We start from the raw sequence: 22,309 nt of genomic DNA, 5'->3' as shown, positions 1-22,309 counted from the left end.
ATTTCATTATACTGCTATGGTTGGTTTTGTTTATTTGATGGCAATTTATTTTGTTTTCAAATGTAAATTCAATCCCTTAATATTTAAGTATAATGTATATCAAACTAATACAGGTATAATTTAAATCAGCATTTGAATCAGAATTTGCTATAAAGAATTTTACTTGATATCACCTGACCAATGAAAAACAATCATACCTTCTCCAATTTACTTTTACGTTTTAAAGGCAGTGAATTTAATAGAAGAAGTCCCTAATTTAGAAATAACTTATTTTCCAAAAGTTAGAGGTAAGCTAAAGTTTCAGTCAAGGCTCATTATTTACCATTTACCAAACTTGGGCAAGTCACTTAACTCTGCTGAACCAACAGAAGTAGTTAGTGATGGCAGTGGAAGAAAGGGCCAGAATGTGCCCTATTACCCTATTAATGCCCTAATTGTATAAATGTCTATTATAAATTACTCAGGTGGTTTTGAGGGTTAGATAGAAAATGGCTACATCCTATTACAAAATAAAAACCAATAACACAAACATACTTTGCTTTCTTTCACTGTTTTTGAAATACCCAGCATTCTATTTTAGCCCCTAGTGAATGGCTGCCATTGGTTAGACAGACTAAAAAGTGTTTCAGTGTCTCTTGATGTAAACTATACAGAAGGAAAAGGCAGAGCAGTACACAGGGCATTCAGAAACACTGACATTACCACTTTTTCTCAAACATTGCCGTCCTCTGCCAGGCCTCCTCTCTCTCTGCCTTGGTAACACTCTGGTTATCACAGCTGAGCTCACGCGACCCTGTCCTTAGCCTCAGTCCCCAGGCTCTGAAATTAGGAATTTAAAGAACTTGGGGAAGTCAGGTATGATGGAGACAAGATTTGAGATAGGCAGAACTGACTGGGACACATATCTCCAATGTATATTACTTTTGTGGTGTCAGCCAAGCTATTTATCCTCTGCAAACCTCAGGGTTCTCATCTATAAAATGGCCACAGTAGGGGCACCTGGGTGGCTCAGTCAGCTGAGCATCTGACTCGTGTTTTGGCTCAGCTCATGACCATGTAGGTCATGAGATCCAGACCTGCCTGGGGCTCTGCACTCATCTGGGAGTCTGTTTGGGGTACTCCTTCTCCCTTGCTGAACTCTCTCTGTAGAATGAATAAATAACTTTAAAAAAAATAAAATTGCAAAAATAATGTCTGTCTGAGAGGGTGGGTTTAGATTAAACAAGATTATGTAACTATTGTACATAGTGCCTGTTACTTCTGTGAAAATCCAAAACTTCCACCATGACTTATCTCTCTGGAGAAAGGGACTGGCGGTCATTCACTCCTCCCTCAGTTATATTCTAGGCCTCTGTTGGCTAAGAGGATAGGTCTTCTCATTTGAAAGACCCCAGTCTTAGTCTCAGATCTCCCATTCCTTGGCTGCATGATCAGAGGGGCAAGTTACCCCAATTTTCTAAGCCTCTTTTTCTCTTGTCATAAAACAGAATAAAAATAGACTAAATTCATAGATACAGTATTATGGGGATGATATAAGGTATGTTACGCCCTTATCAAAATAAATACCAAATTAGTCATTGATACCATCTTAGTAAAACAAGGAATTACAAAAGGATACCCTGACCTTGTGGTAACATTTGCTTCACAGACTCTGTCAATACACGAGGAGTATCAAGGTGAGGAATGGGGCCTGGTGATAGCAGGGGTGACAGCAAGTACCCAGGAATGGGAAGTTCATGAATGTTAGCTCCAATAAATGGAAATCCATATTTAGCAAGATATTGAACACTGTCATGGAAAAAAGTCACAGTGCCAAAGTTGAACACATGAGATTGTTGTTATTTAGAAGATTCTTGTTATTTGGGGTCTTTTTCTTTCTCCCTAGAGAGTGATTTTATTTCTCAGCCTGGCAATTCCATCACTGCTTTAAATTGTTTGTTAACATAGTTCTAAAAAACTGAGAAGAGGCCATTTCTGTCCTTATTTGGTGTGTGGTGAACATGAGAGCAGCATGAGCTGGAGTCAGTGTTTCAAATGCTTTTGCAGTTAAATGACCTGTCTTGCAGCATCCCTTAAGTTTCAGAAAAATAAATAGAAGTGTTTCTATATTTAGGTGAAGCTGAGGATTTTGAACACTTGTGAAAAATCCATTAGCTAATTTTAGTAGAATTCCTTGTCCCTCCTACCCGCCTTTTTTTTTTTTTTTTACTTCTAGTACATAGAACCAGGAGAGGGTTTGCAAATAAAACATTAAGATTTTGTTAAAGGACTAACTTGTAAAATATAACGGCTTGGTATTCTGTCCCTTTACATTTAGGATAAAAAGATTTCAAATAGAAAAAAAAATTACCCATCGAAATTGAAGATTGATAGCCCTTTTGCACTGGCAAAATGGTATTGCTACTTACCATGTTTATGAGGTGACCCATTCTACAGAACAATTTTGAACATTGGAAATGTTTCTAACAGTTTAAAAAAAAAAATTCCCTAGCTGACCAAAAAGCTTGACATTGTCAGTAGTAGTGCTTAAAACTTTGTGTGGTCTCTTCAAAATATTTTTGTATAAATTACCCTATTCATTCCTCTCCAAATCTCTTTGCAGTAGTTCTCATTTGGGTAAGTGAGGTATTGAAAATTTAGCAAGGTCAGGTAATAGTGCTCAAGGTCATGTGGCAAGTTTATGGCATGACTGTTGCTCTAATACCCTCTCTGTAATGCCCAGCATATTTGCCCAATGATGCTTCATCAAAAACCAAACCAAACCAACCAACCAAACAGCAACAAAAACAACAAGAAAACCCTAATCTGAGGATAGGCCTATAATTCACTTGGTCATAACAGTGGCAATTTTTTTTTTCTGGTTTTATTATTTTATTTATGGCTTTTTCAGAGAAAATATGTAAGTCCTACCATGGCAAAATGTTTTGCCCCTATTTGGGAACACAAAAGAATATAATAAAGGTGATGCATCTTCTTGTCGGAAGCCCTGAGGTTATTGGTTTGTTCATTCATTAAACATCATTGTGACTTATTTTCCTAGGTTAATTGCTGGGCCCTGGGCATCCAGTGGAGAAGCAAATATGGTCTATATCCTTTAGATGGCTTGGTGTGTGAGGGAAGACTGATGTTGAATAAGTAGTGATTACAAATGTGCTGAGAGTGACAAAGAGGAAGTGCAGAGTGCTGTGGAGACTTCCCTTGATCTGGTAAGCAGGGAAGGCTTCTTGGAGGAAGTAGCTTTCAAAATGAAATTCTATAATCCACCCTTTCACTTACTAGTCAATATCTAAGGAGAGGTTGTTGTTTTTACAGTCTGCACACATGAATACAATATTGGGAAAAAAAAGGTTTTCTGACTTTTAAAAATGTTATACACAAAAAGTTGGACAATATGACAATTATTGACCCCAGAATATTTTACACACATTAAAAACATCATGTTTACTTCTTTATTTCAGGTGATTACCATATGTTAATTTGAAATTTTTTAAAGAATTTGACTCTATAATATTTCCTGTTGACTACTTAAAGAAATCTGTTTGGACTTTATCGGTCATCTAATAGATGCTTAATAAACATAAAATATATTACCCTTCCTGTTAGTTTTTCCCTCCTTGATTTCTTTCTTTCAGCCCCCATTTACCCAAGTATTTAGGACAAACTCAATGCTTTTTTGGTTAGAAATGGTTTGACTTAATTACCTTCTGAATTGCTAAAAAGAATCCTAAAATAATGTAGATGGAAACTTTAAATGTATAGTAAAACATTTGGATTCAAATCCAGTTTTATTTATCTTCTATTCTGATATTTAATCACACCTCTTGTCAGTTGTTTTATTTTATGTCTTAATAATGTTAGCTCTTTAATTACATTTTATTTCTATTTGGGTCCTCAGACTAAAGTTTGTGTTTGTAGCCAATTAAAACACAGAGCACATTTTCCTAATGCTCTTAAGACTATGGGTACTATCAATTTTGTTAGCATTCTGTTAGTGCGACAACTTATAAGATCATTATTCTCCATTTTAGAACACAAAACAATTCACCTCTAAATCACGTAGGCACATGTCAGGTTTAGAATGCCTATTTGAAAGCAGATCAAGAAAAGGCTAGTGTTATTTTGCGACATTTCCATTTGGAGTAATAATCCATAGTTGAGGGGTGCCTGAGTGGCTCAGTCAGTTAAGCATCTGACTCTTGATTTCATGATCTCTCTATTGTGAGAAAGAGCCCTGAGTTGGGCTCCATGCTCAGCAGGGAGTCCGCTAGGGATTTTTCTCTCTCCTTCTCCCTCTGCCCCCCCCCACTAAAATAAATAAATACATCTTTAAAAAATAGTTGATAGTTGGGGCGCCTGGGTGGCTCAGTGGGTTAAAGCCTCTGCCTTCGGCTCAGGTCATGATCCCAGGTTCCTGGGATTGAGCCCCACATTGGGCTCTCTGCTCAGCAGGGAACCTGCTTCCTCCTCTTTCTGCCTGCCTCTCTGCCTACTCTTAATCTCTGTTGTCAAATAAATAAAATATTTTAAAACAAATAGTTGATAGTTGATTTTGGTAATACATGAATGTAATAAAAACCACAGTTATGGATACCATATGATTACTAGTTTAGAGAAGTGTGCAAGTCCGATTGTTAAATTTCCTTTTGGCATGCTCTTTTGCAATTGGTCACCATGAAAATAGAATTCTCACAGTGAAACTCCTGTCAGAGGTAGCTGATAAATGAACATGAAATGAGGTTGTTTGCTCCCAAGTTACCTTCTGCCACCTTCGAATCTGTGACCAGCCACGATTTCAAACTACAGCATTATCCCGGACCCTATCTCCGCCTGGTCTGGCTTCCTGAGGCAGTGTATTTCAACATAATGCAACGCCACTAATGTAACTCTTTGTTTCTCTGAAGTTCAGCTCACCAGCCCCCACCTGTCAAAATAGCGGCTTGGAGTATGCAAATGTCTATGTGGGTTGTGTTTAAAGTTTTCCACTTTTAAATTTGGGACTTCCAATTTGATTCATATTAGTTATCTCCTATAAAGGAAATGCTGAGTTTCTGTGTCACACACCAAACCCCAAATTTACCACTTGTAACATCTGGAATCTTGGAACCAAAATCCCAGAAATATTCGAGAGGCAAAGAAGATGCCTTATATAGAGCTGCAGAGCATAAGGTCTACATTATTGGGAGGAGGTGGGCAAGTTGTTGAGTTTTTAGGGATGTTAGGAATTATTGGATAGCGATTTGGTGGAGACAAAATCCAGATTTCAGAATCTGGTTTTCCTGGAGTTATAAGCTGAGTTTCCAGATTGTAGAAGAAGAGATTGTCTCAGGGATGGAACTTCTCTGCCTCCAAATCCTGTTTCTACTAATATTCTTATGGGTAAAAGAGTGTTTAACAGTGACATGTTAAATATTCAAATTATTACCTTCTTTTTCTACCCTTTAATACATGTGCAATTAAAGTTATAAACATCTGTTTAAAATGTGAATGACAGCAAGGTTCATCCTAGCAAACACCTTATTTAATTTTGATTTTTTTCCAGATGTCTAAATTCATGTCTATGAAGTACTAGCCAGTTCTTCCATAGGATATTGATATTTACACTTGAAATCAAGCTTAATTTTACTCATGATTAATGTCAGAAATAATGTCAGAAATGTAGCTTATTTCTGTGACCTTGTTGAGGCCTAGGAACCTACAGGGGGATTATATATAACTGTATGGAAGAAATGAGAAGGAGGCAGTGAGTAATTATTTCAGGAAAAAAATAACATTAACATTGGAAGATACTTCTTATATCCACATCCGATTTCACATTAGGAAAAAGGACCACATTTTCCATTTCCCTGGTTATCATTTTACATTTACATTTTTTAAGATTTTATTTATTTATTTGAGAGGAAGAGAGCATAAGCAGAAGGACAGAGGGAGAGAGACAAGCAGACTCCCACTGAATGAGGAGCCCAATGCAGGGCTCAATTCTAGGACCCTGAGATCAGGTCCAGAGCCACAGGTAGATGCTCAACTGACTGAGGCACCCAGGCACCACTTACATTTACATTTAGATTGTTTTTATTCTGGTTAAAGATTCCAGTTGTCCAATGTCAAGAATCAGGGAAGAAAAGAAGGAAGAAATACTTTGGCAGTAATGAAAACAGACAACTTTGCGTCTCTTTTGTTGTACATTTCCTTTAGAAAAAGTTGGACATTCCACAATATCTTCATTCTGCATTATAATTATGCCTTGGTGTTTTATCAGTCAGATATCAGTTAATAGAACATTCTTCTAAAAAGGTAAATTGGAATGGAGATAAAGACAGATGTTAGCCGAAATACCTATGACTGGCTCTATTCTGTGCAGTCCATCTTGCCATGACCAGTATAATTGGGATAACAAAGCAAATCGTGTTTTTTTTGCTCCCCAAGTCGTGTATGTGGACTGCAGCTTTTATTTTCAGGACACACTGAGGCTCTTTCACCTGTAAAATGTAAAATGCCACCAGTGAGGAAAGTTCTGTCCTATGTAGAAAGTGAGAGAAATTCATATTAGCTAGTACCACCCCTCCTGCTCTCATACCTGTCTGTGTGTTTCCCCCCTCTCCCCACTGTCTCCCTCGATCTGCTCTCAGGGGCTCCTCCTCACTCCGCATTCTCCTGTGCTTTCTAACTTCAGTTTCAGATAAAGCCATGCTACCAAACACCAAGTTGCTCAGCAGCTTCCTAACTCTGCCAGGAGTATTTGCATTTTCTCCGAGCTGTCCAAAGTGGGAATCAAATAGTTTAAAAGAATGAAATGATAATAGTGAGATTTCATCTACCAAGAAGGGCAGACTCGTGTAGGTATAGACACAGGCACTTTCTTGGTCTTTCTCAAAGAATACCTGAAAGGTGGCCTCCAATTTTGCTCTTGTGGGTTGTGGATCCATGGACAAAAGCAGCAAGGTGGGATTTGTGAAGCATGTGAATACTGATGGTTGATTCAGAGAGAACGTGTCTGTTTATGAACTCTTGGCTCCTCCAAATTTGCTCTTGCTTAGTCAGCTCTCTCCTACTCACTCTTGGAGCCCATCTGCCAGATAACAAAGAGGTGAAACTATGAAAATGTTTTCTATTGCTTCTTCACAAAGCTGATATGGAACCTGTCGTGCTCTCAAGAACCCCTGGTGTGCCAGATTCTGTGGGGGAAAATACGTGTCCTACTTACTTACTTGAGCTTTTATAAAAAGTACATGAATGTTTTGGACCCCTTGGCTATGTCAGAGATAGACAGGTTGGTATTGGTCTCCAAATTTGGCACATGTGATGGCCATCAGTAAGTTCAACTGTCGGCCCATTTTGTCCAGCTCAGAGCAGGTTAAATTCACTCTCGAGCACTCCAAGCCTCTCTAATCTTATCTGAAAGAAGTGGAGTTCTGCCTTGGTTTACAGTTGAGGTCACCCATGGGGCATTGTTTGGACAGGGACTGATGGAATTATGCTGCACTGTTAACATTAAATACCACTCTGCGGTGAGGAGTGATGACGGCATCGGGGTCCTTTGACTCCTTGCATACAACATCTTGAAATATATGCCTCCCTGAAATGTGCTGGACTCATAAAGCATGTGAAGGGCTCTGTTTGGCTTTTGTCATTTATTTAATTTGAAAGAAAGTGTTTTAAGGGATTTATCAGGGAGTTAAGAAATGTTTCTAAGGACTAGGAAATGAACAAGGAAAATTGATCTTTGTTGTCAAAGTCATGCATTAGAATTGCCTCTCCAAGGTGACACGCCATCTCCTTGAGGGAAAAGCTGCCAAAAGCTTTGAAAGTGATCCGCCTGTTTTCTTCCCACGCTGACTTGGAGGGAGGTGCTGGTATTTCAGGACGATTAAATCCTTGTGAAAGTTTTGCAACTAATGATGTCCATCCCTGTTTCTAAGAGAAGTTGGAATAAAGAAAATTCTATTTGGCATCTAGTTGTGTGAAATGTAGTAATCTTTGTTGAATTTCCCCATTGTAGATATGTTATTACTTTTTTTTTTTTTTTTTTTAACAAAGGGCCCTCTGTTAACCTCTTTTTCTTTTAAACTTTGCATTTGATGAAAAGGTTCACCCACAATCAATCATACTTTTCATTGTGTGTGTTTATGTGCGTTTCGTGCTTTTCAGGAGTGGCATGTGACTATGCTGTTTAATCAGGACTATATTTAAAAACAAATTTGTGAGAGTGTGTTGCTCATATTATTAATGAGATAAGGTCTGAGTGAAGCAAGCTCTGTCGCAAAGGGCAAGTGTCATGCAGCAGGAAGTCCTAGCCATCCCTCCCACCCCTGCTTCAGCCAGCCTGCCACCTCCTTGTCAGCGCATACCTCCACACAGAGGAAATGCCCTCACTCAGCCACAAGTGCCTCCTGCTCAGCGTGGGGCCCTCAGGCCCCCGGGCCCTGTACCAACTCTGACTTTCTGCGGTTTCCAGCGATCCTGGCACCTTCCTTACAAATGGCTTTTCTTTGGGATCCTCAGGGAGTCACAGTGCCAGGACCATCTCCCAGAGCCAAAACAAGATTGCGTTTCTCAAAGTCCTACAGGTATCACTCTTTACTTTTTGTAGCCGGGAAGAATTTTTTTTAATCAGTCTCTGTAGCTTTAGCCCTTCCCTCCTCACCCCACCCTCCGAAATATGCTTTTGCCCTGTGTTGATCTATTTAACTCCTAACATGCGTTGCTAGCCATATACGAAATATGAGTGACCAAGAGATGAACCTTAAACTTGTCGGGGGTATGTGGGAACCTGAGAAGTAGCAGGAAGTTAACTAACTCTAAAAGCTAATTTTGAGTGTTAAATGGTGAACTTTAAAAAAACAGCATTCTATTACTGGCATCTGGAAAACAAGAGTATTAGCATCCCTGATGGAGTTAAAAGAGTCAACATTGGTCATGCTAACTTTCAGTTAACCCTGTAAATATTAGGAAAGGTATCTTGCTTGATTAAACAGGCAATCAAGCAATAAAAAGGAAATATTACTATCTTGTTTATAAGGGTTTCCGGGCACATTTACATGGAAAAGTTGCAACTGTCTCTGGAATCTAGATGGTACTTTAGTGTTTTAATCTTGTTCAGGAGAATTAGATACCATAAAATCAAAATCGATGTTCTGTTAATCGTTTCTTTCTGAAGATTTCTATAGAAATCATATGAAAGATCTTGACTTTATGATCTCAATAAATCGTCAATGACAACATTGTTTTATGTCCAAGTTAGCTTATTTTAACCAAATAACTAGAAAAAAAAAAAAAGAAGACAGTGAGGGAAAAAAAATCTTTGATTTCCTTCTCTGCTGAGTATTCTAGCTATTTACAAGGAAAAGATTGATCTTCACACTTTTGTTTGTTTGCTTCTGATTGGTTAGTCTGCAAGCAGTGAAAGCTATTTCAGGAAAAGCAAATACAGCTGAAACTGTTTGCAAAGTTTTGAGAATATCTTTCTTATTTAGACCAAATGCAACATATCTGGGGACTACTTGGCCTATATAGAAGTATGCATTAAATTTGGGTTATAATGTCTTCTGATTTACTTGCATAAAAAGCATTTGAATTTTGGTTTAAAATAATTCATGAGTAAATTCATGGGAGACCGTATAGAAAATAGTGCCCTCAGAACTTATTCAGGAACTGTAAAATCAGAGAAAGCAAATTCTATAATTCACTTATAGGAACAATGCATGAGCAAATTTTGACCACGATAAATAAAAATTGGCAGCTAAAAGTGTAGGTAGCAGTTCCATTTATTTCTAGTTCAAAACAAAAGAAATACCATTTATTTTTTACTAATTATATTAATTTATTAGTTATAAATACAGCGAAACAGTAGAAATGATGCACCCTACTATGCATTCTACTGAATGCACATCTCATGCTTATTATTTGCATCTCATGCTTCTTATATACTAAGTTGTATGCTCATCAAAGATTTGTAAACATTACAGTGCTTATTTCCAATAGATGGTGACCTCTCGACTCTCCTCATCATTGAGACCTGATTACAAGTCCCAGGATATCATACATGTCTAGCTACTGGATAGTGTGAAAGGACTAACATGTGGCACTAGTGTTTCAGAAATATTAAAAAAAATTCAATTTAAGCTCTACTTTATGATTTGCAGATACATTATGAAACTTGCCTTCATCTGGCAAAGTTATTTCATTGTCCTTTAGTCAAATTCCAGTCCTTTCCAAAATAAACAGTGAGATGTGTAAGGATGAGTTTTCCATGGATTTAAGTGCCCTTGTTGGTAGTTCTAACACGCCTTTTTCCTAGCAAGAGGTTAGAGTGATATCCTGAATCACCATCATGGGCCTATCTCTTTTGGAGATATCTCTTTTTGGAGATATCTCTTTTTGATAGACCTTGTCTCTCATCAGTTTGCTTTTAATTTGTGTGTGAACCGCACATGTAATAAACAGTTTTACATACTGTCTTCACTATACTTTGGGTGCTCTTTTGTCTCTCCATTTGGACTATAAATCCTTTGATGCCATAAGCTCGCTTATATGTGACAGGAGTGCCATTAATGCATATTTGATGAGACATCTTGCTATACTGTTTTAGTTGCTATCACTGTTTTATTTTGAAAGTCAACTTGTTGAATAATCAGGGCCTATCACAGGCCAAGAGTCCAGTGGAAGGTTAGGGAACTAGGAGGGCCGATGGCCACTCTGGTCTCACATTTTCAGAGGTCTGTCAGTGTTCAAAAAGATTATGCATTCAATACAGAAGTATACTGACAATAATGAAAAAAAATGTTTATCGTACAACTATAAATTTTTAACAGACTACACCATGTCAAATGAACCACAAATCAATATATGCATGTATGTGCACCCACACACAGGCACACACACACTTAAATTCTATAGTTATCTTGTGAATAGCACATTTTTGTTGCATAGCTTTCCTAGAGTTAAAGGTATTAAACTGATTGATGTAAACATATAAATTTTCCCACAACTTTGCAATTCTATTTTTGCATTTTTTTAATATGAGATCCTTAAAACATGGACATAGCTTAAGCTTACCTTGACCTTTGAGAGGCTTTGGGTATGATTTTACTATTTTTTTTAAAGATTTTATTTATTTATTTGACAGACAGAGATCACAAGTAGGCAGAGAGGCAGGCAGAGAGAGAGAGGGAAGCAGGCTCCCTGCTGAGCAGAGAGCCCGATGCGGGACTTGATCCCAGGACCCTGAGATCGTGACCCGAGCCGAAGGCAGCGGCTTAACCCACTGAGCCACCCAGGCGCCCCTGATTTTACTATTGAAACAATTGAAATAACAATTGAATAACATTAGCGAAAAGTTCTTCATTGAATTTCTCCTTTATAAGACTGTTGGTTTAAATGAAATATTTTATATTCTTTAAGTCCTCAAATGTGGCTAGTATAATAAATAGTATAATTTTTTTTTTTTTCCTTTGGAGATTGAATGGATGTGAATGCCTGATACTGGTGGTACACTTAACTTTAAACTGGAGTAGTTTTCTTTGGTGTTGTTTCCCCTTTCTTGTAACATTCAGGGTTACCAAGTCTGTAACGTTCAGGAAAACCAAGTCTATAACATGTGAAATTCAGTAAAAGAGTCTGCTTTGTTAAAGTAATAGCAAATCATATGCATTGAATGAGTATTCATCCCTGAGAAATACGATTTTAGACAGTTATTCAGTGCTTAAAATAGATTTGAAAGTGTTTTTTCAAGCAGTGACAAATTTTTCTCTTCTGTTGGTAAAATGTATTATTATAAAAAGCCAAATATGATTAATACATAGCTTATTAAGCCAAATTTGATTTGATTCGGAGAGAGAAACAAGAGGATTACATACTTAGGAGGCTTATGTTCATCTATGGATCTGGAATGAGTGTCAATCCTTATTTAGAGCCACTCCTTTCCTATCTTTTAGAGAGAGAACGGAATGGTGTGTTCATCACATTAGGTTTGAGGAGATAATGTAAATGAATGAATTTATGTTGGAGTTTTAAATATAGTACCAAAAAAAAAAAAAAAAAAAGGAAAGAAAATGCTCTGGGAAGGAAAGAAAGAATGAGGAGTAATAAGACTTAGCAGGTTGGTGGATTCTGCCAACTCCCTAAGGGAACTATGCTGGGACATTTTGTTTCTCTAAATGTTATTGTTTAAAAGTATACTAGGGGCACCTGGGTGGCTCAGTGGGTGAAGCCGCTGCCTTCGGCTCAGGTCATGATCTCAGGGTCCTGGGGTCGAGTCCCGCAATGGGCTCTCTGCTCAGCAGGGAGCCTGCTTCCCTCTCTCACTCTCTGCCTGCCTCTCTGCCTACTTGTGATCTCTCTGTCAAATAAATAAATAAAATCTTTAAAAAAAAGTATACTAGCATTTAAGGAAACATTAAATAGAAAGCTACTCTTCAAGAGATGGTCTTGTCTTCCAACCAGAACAAATCACAAAACTGTCTGCTTCCTCTCTTCTCAGAAAGGGACCTTAAAAAAAAAAAAAGAAAAAAAGAAAAAAAATTGGGGTGTATATGGGGTGGGTGGAATGCAAATAGAAGAGAAAGTCATCCAAGGTACATTTAGGACAGAGATGATTCCACTAGCATCCCATAGGCCAGAAGCAGAAACAGTTCTTGTTTTCCCATCTCTTATACTAATAGGGTTCGTGGGATATACTAAATAATTGAGTCTCCAAAACTCTCCAAATCTCTTTTTTGCCAGTAGTTTCAACATCAACATCCCTCCCCCAGCATTTTAACAGAGCTGCCAAATAGGTGATTAATTAAATGCTTGTAAGCATACTTGTACCTGTTATAGAAGGGCTTAACAAATGAATTTTTTAATGGGAAACAGACCAATCAGTGAAAAGGAGAGTTAACAAGCAATCAGATAGAGAAACAAGATAGAAGCACAAGTGATTTTGAGCCATGGAAAGATAAAGCTGTTTTTACTAAAACAAAAAGCCTTCAATGACTTTAAATCATCCCTGTACTCTTAGAAACTTACATTCAGACCTGCAACTTGGATCTGGACATTTGATAATAACAAATATGAACAAGAACAAGAGGAGATTGTGGTTTCAACAACTCTGTTACCACGAAAACCTGAGCAGAGAGCATGGTCAGTTGTTGATCTAGTACCGACTAGAAATGCAGGCAGAGCCAAGGCCTTAGGAGGGGAGATGGGGGCCACCAACAGATCAGTACACTGGGTTGTAACTTCCCAGATTTAACATTCATGCCTCCCATGGCATAGCATTTTTTAAAGCTTTTCAGATATAAATGGCGTGATGACTTCTGTCTCTAATGCCCCATGGCTCATCTCATTTGATTCTATAGGGAGGAGAATGGGACACTTACCACTGAATAGGAGAGAAAGAATGGAAGGTTCAGAGATCAGAGGCCACACAGACACAGGAAGGCAGTAAAATCTGAAATAATACTAAGTAATAACTGAATAATAAGATCTAATTTCTAATGGGCACTTATTGTGTACCATGGCATGTTCCCAGTAATGTATACATTATTTCATTTCATCTCACAAAACAACCCAATGAAGTAGATCTAGTATCGTCTTTATTTTAACAGCTGAGGTTATTTTAACAGCAGAGTTTAAGAAATGTGCCCAAGTTTGATCCTGGGCAGTTTGTCCTAGAGCCTAGACTTCTAATAGTCCCTCTGCTCCCTCCAGTTTCCTTACCATATCTTCCCATGACCACACAGGGAGTTCCATCATGAGAGGTGCTATTCTAATAGATTCCTATTCTCCTCAGATCAATTCAGAATTTTTCTCTGGGGAAAGAGGACCTTGTAATTTGATATAGAGCATGGCTTAGTAGTCAATTAAAAAATAAATTTACTAAATAATATCTGAACTATCAGCTAACATAATTGGTACTGGTTTAAAGCAGTGTTAAACAAGAGCCTCAAAATTTAAGTATTTCTTGGGGCACCTGGGTGGTTTAGTTGGTTAAGTGACAGACTTTGATTTCTGCTCAGGTTATGATCTTGGGGCTGTGATTTGAACCCTTCCTCCAGCTCTGCACTGGGCATGAAGCCTGCCTACGGTTCTCTCTCTCTCCCTCTCTCTCCACCCTGCCCCCTCCTCTTTCTCTCTTTAAAAAAATAAATAAAAATAAAGAATTTCTTAAGAAAAGAACAAACAAGGGCTCCTGGGTGGCTCAGTCAGTCAGTTAAGTGTCTGCCTTTGGCTCAAGTCATGATCCCAGGGTCCTGGGATGGAGTCCCGCATCAGGCTCCCTGCTCATTGGGGAGCCTGCTTCTCCTTCTCCCTCTGCCTGCTGCTCTGCCTACTTGTGCGCACTCTCTCTCTCTAATAAATAAATAAAATCTTAAAAAACAAAAACAAAAACGGTGATTAAAGCGACCTGGCTTCATCCTCTCCCTGGATTTTGCTCCATGGGCTTCCGTCTGGCTCATCTCATCTGGCCAGAAACATTGCTCATGTGGTTGTATTTCACTGCCAAAATGTTGCTCCTTGGCCAGCTGTTCAGTGGAGCCTGAAGATTCTCTGAGCAAAAGAAGTCAACTTCATCCTATTTCATGTCGCTGGCATTGTTTTGAATATTAAATGGGCCTTCTTAACAATATTCCAAATTGGGAGTAATATTAACATATTTGAAAATGGGAAAAAAAATTAGTTACCATAAAGGCAACATAACAGTCATTATAGGAATAGCAGGAAGGTTAACAATCTTAACAAACCTGTGGTAAAGTAGCATGGTATAGGGGAAGACTTTGTCTTTAGAACTGAACAGATGAAGTTTGAATCCCTTTTTTCTGCTTTCCTGCCTGGGCAATTTCCCTAACCTTTATTCGTAGATTCCATGTCTGTAAATGGAAAATATTAATGCCTACTTCAAAAGGCCATTGCACCCCTCAATGAGAATATGTACAGAAAAGTGGTTTGCCTACCCCCTCTTTATAGCATTTTCCAATGTCCTCTTATCATTTCATCAATTTTGTGATGGATGCTTCTTTTTCAACTAGGTTTATAGGTTAGTCATTATCACTGGGGCCACATTTGGTTACAGAATAGTACAGTTCAGCTCACAGATTGCATATATAAACAGCTGGATCTTTGCAAGGTACTGTGGACTAATGGATGGGAGCTGGCTGGCTTCCGAGCCACACTGCTGATGTTCAGATTTCCGTACTTGCATTCATAGCTATTAGACACTGGAAAATTATTGAACTTGATTGCCTCAGTTTCCTGATCTGTAAAATGGGATGTTATGAGGATTAAGTCTGTTGACCAAATATAGTTCCTGGTACATGGTAACACTAAAATAAATGTGAGGTATTATTAATGCTAGAATGTAAGCTCCATGTGAGAGTAATTTTTGCCTTCTTTTTTCTAACTCTTTATTTTTAATACCTGTGGGGTATGTGACATGGTATAGGTGGTTGATGAATATGCCTTGAATGAATGAAACTATCAGCAAATCTTTTTAGACCCCTGACAAGAATGGGGACACTGTACTTCCTTTCCTCATGTTCACAGAGCAAAAGCTGAAGAGACCCAAGAGTTCATCTGCTCAAACCCATCATCTTACATTGCAAAACCTAAAGACCAGGGCACCTGGGTGGCTCAGTTTGTTGAGTGTCAGACTCTTGAATTTGCTCAGGTCACATTCTCAGAGTGGTAGATCAAGCCCTGCCTAGGGTTCTGTGCTGGACCTGGAGCCTGCTTGGGATTTTTTTCTCCTCTGCCTGCGCCGTGTGACACCCCCTCCACGCCCACCCAATCTAAGAAAAAAAAGAAAAGAAGAAGAAGAAAGAAAACGAAAAAAGAAAACCCTCAAGACCTAAAGAAAGCCCAGGTCATCAAATTTGATAGTGTCACAGCCAGAGCTCGAAACCACGGCTCTGTGCGCTTATGCACAAAATTTTCCTCCAGTGTCCCACCACCTCACTTCAGTGTAGATCCCATCTAAATCGATGTCTTTGGTAAGGCAGCAAGCACAATGGTTTAGCACATATTTTCTGCAACTAGGGAGGAGTGCAAGAATCAGAATTGGGGAGCCACCACAAAAAGATGGGTTTCTAAATACTAGAAAGACTCCTTCAAGTAAAACTAAGACACTTTACTTACAAGTCTAAAAATCCCTTCCTACAACAATTGCAATAGGGTTTGTGTAGGGACCTTTTTGTAAATAAAATTTTTGTGAAAGCACTTAGGAGATCTCCTAAATTGAAAGAAAGTCCAATCTGGAGCAGCATTCAAAGGGATATGTGCAATTAGCAAGGCAATGCCAACCAGAAACAGAGATGAAGAGGGAAAATAAGGCTTGAGAGTTCTCTATACTATCAGGACAGCACCCGGAGAAACCACAGACAGAAATACATAAAACTGTGCGATTATTACAAAAGTCCTGATTAAGTGGTGGCTATGGGCTACAAACCAGCATGGAGCACTGTCAAATGTGGACAGGCAGGAGAGGCAGAAATCAAGGTGGCTGAAAAAGTAAAGATGCCCCTCAGTGCTGAGAGCTTGTAATTATGCTTGTGAATAGTTCTGATGGCCCATGTGAGAGTTTCTAAACTATACCGTTTCTCAATATGTAATGGAAGTGAGCTTCCATGTTTAAGTCGTGGCTAATAAAATTTATATTATTGTCATTATGCTAATTTTATGATTTTCAGTAGTAGAATTTTGAATGTAAGTCATGCAACTGGGGAATTCCCAACACATAATTTTAAGGGACAGTACCTTCAATGAGTGGTCCGGAGAAGACTTGTTTAGTCTGAGCAGAGCAAATAATGAACACTTTACAAGACAGCGAGAATTTTCTTCTGTGCCCCTTCCTTTGCTGCTTCTCATTTTGGAGGTCCCAGCCCTGATGTATTTTGCCCCAGCCCGATACCCACCTCCTGCTTTCACTATGCCCCCTCCTAACTTCCATTTTGTTTTTCACTTTTGAACCACAATTGGAGAGCTTTCCTAATTTTCATTTTTTTTTTACTGTGTTTTCTTTTTTTTGAATTTTTTTTAAAGATTTTATTCATTTTTTTGACAGAGAGGGAGAGACAGCGAGTAAGAGAACACAAGCAGGGGGAGTGGGAGAGGGAAAAGCAGACTTCCTGCTGAGCAGGGAGCCAGATGTGGGGCTTGATCCCAGGACACTGGGATCATGACTTGAGCTAAAGGCAAACGCTTAACGACTGAGCCACTCAGATGCCCCAAATTTTCTTGACAAGAGGCTAAGAAAACCTCTGACTTCCTGTAAGGCTGAGTTAGACAAGTATGCAGAGTTATTGTGAATCAGAGCAAAAGAAAATCCCTTTGGCAAGGGAGAGGACAATATGGAAGTAATAAGTTTGTCGAATTGTATGATTTAATACCTGAAGATAATGTGAATTTGGAAGGGAACAACTCAAATGTTAAAGAGAAAAGATGAATTTGTGAACAGAGTAGATACACCCTACTTTAAGTATGTGAAGTCAATCAAATGCAAAAGATAGACATTTCAAGAGTAACAAGTATGTATGTTCTATTCGGAAAAGAGAGCTTGAGAGTGAACCTAAGAAGCTTTGTGGTGGGCTAAAGGAATAAGCTAAGAACTAATGTGACCATGAAAAAATCACTCAAATGTAATGAGAAGTCCTATACAAGATGAATACATTCATTCAGGAACTATTTTTGAATGCCCCGATAAGCCTTTTCATTAGTGGGCTGGTGAATGTTAACAGCCAGCTTCCTGTGAACAGACACATACACACACACACATACATACACACACTCACACAAAGCCCATTTGTAGTACTTGCTGATTTCCATGGCAAAAATCTTCCCCGTGGCCCATTTCAAGTTGTAGAGGGCACTAAATGGAGAGTTAGCAAGCAATATAGCACTTATAGATATGTAGGTATAAATGACCTCTACAACATACATGATATGACAATGTAGGCAAACTATAAGTGAGGAGTTTTGAATATTTATTAGGTAATTATAATTTAATTATTTAATTAATTTTTAACTATAAGTTTGTATAATTTAACTTTCTATAGTTGCTACACATAACAACAATTTGTCCATACTCCTGAAAATTTGAGAGTCTGCTTTTGTCAGCTGGTATGGACAACTCCTTCATCCCACCATGCCTCCTGCCTTCTTAGCCACCTAAAACTATTGACCTTATGGTACGGATAGAATAATGAGTAAAATGAATTAGATCTTTGCTCTCATAAAGCTTGCACTGTAGTAGAAGGCAGAAAACAAACCAAGTTAACAACAAAATAAAATAACATAGGTACTGAGATAAGAGATTCTGCTTGGAAAACTCAAGGAAACCTTCATAAAGAAAACAACAGTTTTTTTACTTAGAAGCTGAAGTATATCCATTCCATATATCCGTAATTACATGGCAGTCCTAGGCAGAGGACGTAACTCAGAACTGCACCAATTTAATGGAAGCACATGAATATTGACCTCATCACTGACTGTTCTTGGGCAAATCAGAGTCCAGTCTCCTCACTGAATTTGCCTTTGTCTCTCCTTTATTATAGACATGTAAGGAGGAGGAGGAAAAGGGAACGTTAAAAATCAATAGCAGTAGCATATCCTATAGTAGTATTTTTTTTGGCTTGGTTTATCTGTCCATGTCAGCCCCAAAACATAGATGTCATAGCTAAGAGTAATGATGTGATGAATTTTCTATTTTCAAAAGCAACCGTACAAATTTAAAATGTTGGATTAGAAGGAAAACTAGTCAGACCAACTTTTCTCTAACACATAAATTTTTAGGATGGTGCCTGTAAATATTATGTTTCTAATGCTTGTTCCTTGATCCCTCTTGGCAATTAACTTGCCTTTAATAGATTTGTAGACTATCCACTTGAAGTTGGTATGGATAAAGGAATGCAATGGCAGAATTTGTTTATATAGGATAATAAAATGGATTGGCTGGGAAGAGAGGTCTAACTCAGTAAAGTAGCCTTGGGATTTTTCTTTCTGCATAATGACAATGTTTAGATAGATGGAAAATGAAAAACTAGCTGAATCTGATTAGTGTTCTCATCTAAAGGGAAGGTTTATGTCCTGTTTAAGGATCGCATTAATTTGATGATGTAAGTACATTCTTTAGTGGAAGAGAGGTCACTGTAAGGGAGAGAAACATGAGCCAAAAATTCTTTTGCTCTTTTGGGGTCATACTTGATAAAAAGTTCTCATTTGTGGTTCCACAAAGTATCACTACCCTGATCTCAGATGAACGGAAAGACATACATCTCATATGCTCATATACTCACATAATTGTTTTATTTCTGTATCTTACCATTGCCTAGAAAATGACTAGGTATTTTCCCACCATAACCTTCTCTAGCCATTTGTTACAAAGTTCACAATGTCTTAAGCAAATGCAGTTGCCTATTGCCAACAGTGTTGGTGCTGCTGGTGGGTATATTTTTGTTTAGTCTCCCCTGGTAGAGGAAGAGGATTGCTACAACTTCTGTTGTGTGCTCTGCTCCCCTGAACCTTTGCTGAGATACTTACTGACCAAAACAAACAAACAAACAAATAAAATCTCAGGTATCTCTTCCTAAAGAAAATTCATTTAGACTGAGGCAACAGAATCAGCAGAGAAATCTCACTTGCAGAAATGGCAAGAAAGGGAAAGAAGACATTTCTGGTGAGGGAAACATTTCTGGTGTATTTTGAAATGAATTTAAAAGGCTTAATGTTTGTTTTAGCCCTATAAGACTTAAAAAATAACTATCTTGCCTAGCCAGTATTGGTGAAAAGGGAAGGGACTCTCTTTCCTTGTTAAATTATTTATTAACCTTAACCCTCTAAGAGAATTCTGATCATTAGGAAATGATAAGTGTGAATGCACAATGGGGTGAGAAAAAAAATGCTTAGCCACATTCATGTAACTAGCATTCAGATCCAGAAATGAAACATGACCTAAGATACCCTTTTATCTTCCATTCAGTCACTATGCTTCCAAAGATAACCACCATCCTGACTTCCAAGAGCATAGATTTGTTTTGCCTGTTTCTGAACTTTTTTATGAATGAAATTATCCAGTATAATCTCTTCTGTTTTGGCTTCTTCCTATTGATATTCTGATAGTAATATTCATCTATATTGTTTTGTGTGTTTGTAGAATGTTCATTCTCGTAATCATTTTTCATCAAGTGAATATATTGCAAATTACCTGTTAATTTGTTGATGGTTAGTTGGGTATTTTAGTTTGAGGCTATTACGAATAGAGATACTATGAACATGCTAGGATATGTCATTTGATAAACAAGTGTACATGGAGTATGTGTAAGTTTTTGTGCATACACCTATGGTGGATATATCCTGAAGAGTAGAATTTCTGGGTTGCCATTTATGCATGTTTTTAAATACCACCAAATAAGTTCATAAAGTGGTTGTACAATTTACATAATTCCCAAAGCAGTGTTCTGGTTCTCCACCTCTTTGCCAAAGGGCAGGCCATTCATTTTCAAAGACAGCATCTCAAATAATTACCTAGGAGATGGATATTCTGATTTACAGGATCACTTTTTCCAGGAATAGTGAAGCATTTACTTTCTACCTCTCCTCATGATAAATAATACACACCTATGAAATGAGTGTCCCTAGTAGAAAACTTGACTTGCTGTGCAGAAAGAGAATTGACCCTGTCTTTGATCCATAATCAATTTAAGTCTGTAATCTTATTCTTACATTTTATTCAGATTCATTTGTCAACCCAACAACCATTGTGAGCAAAACCAATTAATAATATTTTTATTCTATTTTAAAATGACCATCTCCTGCTTTTAGTTCTAATTGTATATCCTATGCTTATATTAAAGGTTTATCCATCCCATAAATTATTTCTTGGAAAAGTTGTTTTTTACTTTCCTGAGCCAAATTAACGTCTGTAAACACACTAGTGAATACATAAGCAATGAAAGTCATGATACAGTACATTCCTTTTATTCTTTTTCTTCTTTCTTTGTCTTTACTTATTTATTTTTAATGAAAATTTATTTATTTACTTATATATTTATTTAATGTCAATATTCTGGTAACATATAATCCTCTTTTGTATGTCATCCCCTCCAAAGCTCATCATAAGCTGATTTATGATATCAGTCTGACTTCTGGTACATCAAGTAAGTAAGCTGACCCAGGTTCAGTTTGTACCATGTCAAAATGTGATCATTAATTTTAGATGATGACTGGAGAAATTTAGCATGTGTAATAACTATGGGTCTTATTTCTTGAAGCTTTCAAAATCCAATCCTAAATCTCTCTAGTTGATGGCATATTCTGTAGAATAAAAAGGAAATTTAAGGCAGTATAAATATATCCTGGGGGGTTCGTGATATGAAACAATGTTTACTTTGTTATCAGATGGCTAGTTTAAATCACAAACTTTGAAAATAAGACTTTCTATATCAGGTCACCTGCCTTGAAAATTGGGAAAGGCATTAAGGATTTATAATGTTCTCTTTTCAAATTTTAATCTCTACCTTAGTGGGCTCCTGAAGTTGTTCTATTTGAGCTTCACTCTTAGGTTCCTCAGAAATGAGGTTCTACTAAAAATATAATCCTTAGAACCAACATTTCTCAGTGCCTAAAACTCCCTAGGTCCCACTGGAACTCTTAACAAATTCTTTCAGTTCACTAAAATGTAGTTACCAATATATATCAGATAGCAACTTAGCATAGTTTATCATTTTGTCAGTGATAAATAAAAATGCATTATTGAGCCTTGGTAAATAGCCCACGGAATTCATTTTAACCTACCAAATATTTCAAACTATCAAATCTTTTAGCAAAACTGCTAAGGAAAAACTATTTTCAATTCCCTGTTGTCCTACCTCTTGCTCTAGGGGTGACCATAAGATATGAAATGTCCAAATTCAAACAGTAAGGGGGGTGCTAAGGATAAGGTTCATCTTTTAAGTAGTTCACTCTAATAGTCATTAAATACAGCTGGGTCCAGCAGGCATGATAGCATTCAGCCTCTATTGGAGAACTTATTCTGAGAGTAATTTATAGAAGAATCTGACAGCGGGGGAAATACTACTTTGGAAAATAAAATAAACAAAGAACATGATTGTTCAGCCTTTATTTTTATCTTAGATTTTTCCTTTCTTCTTTAAATATTTTACTTATTTATTTATTTATTCGTCAGTGAGAGAGAGAAAGAGAGCATAAGTAGAGGGACAGACAGGCAGAGGAAGAAGCAGGCTCCCCACCGATCAAGGAGCCTAATCTGAAACTTGATCCCAGGTCCTGGATCATGACCTGAGCCTAAGGCAGAGGCTTAACAAACTGAGCTACCCAGGCA

The 22,309-nt window shown here is 37.7% G+C and overlaps 1 protein-coding gene across 3 annotated transcripts in view; it reads left to right on the top strand.

Moving 5' to 3' along the window:
• The window catches only part of LOC132028660 (cAMP-specific 3',5'-cyclic phosphodiesterase 4D), a 558,688-nt gene that overhangs the window by 189,155 nt on the left and 347,224 nt on the right, over window positions 1-22,309 (top strand). The window contains exon 1 of one of the 3 annotated variants that reach the window (XM_059417916.1): window positions 8,412-8,564. The exons of the other annotated variants lie outside the window; for them this stretch is intronic. Within the exon in view, the coding sequence (XP_059273899.1) occupies window positions 8,476-8,564 (89 nt within the window). The 5' untranslated portion in view covers window positions 8,412-8,475. Of the gene's footprint in view, window positions 1-8,411; window positions 8,565-22,309 lie in introns of those variants that run through there. 3 annotated transcript variants of the gene reach the window in all.

This window comes from Mustela nigripes, chromosome 12 (genome assembly GCF_022355385.1).
Source record: "Mustela nigripes isolate SB6536 chromosome 12, MUSNIG.SB6536, whole genome shotgun sequence".
Taxonomy (NCBI): Eukaryota; Metazoa; Chordata; class Mammalia; order Carnivora; family Mustelidae; genus Mustela; species Mustela nigripes.
This window is presented reverse-complemented; position numbering and strand designations above follow the sequence as displayed.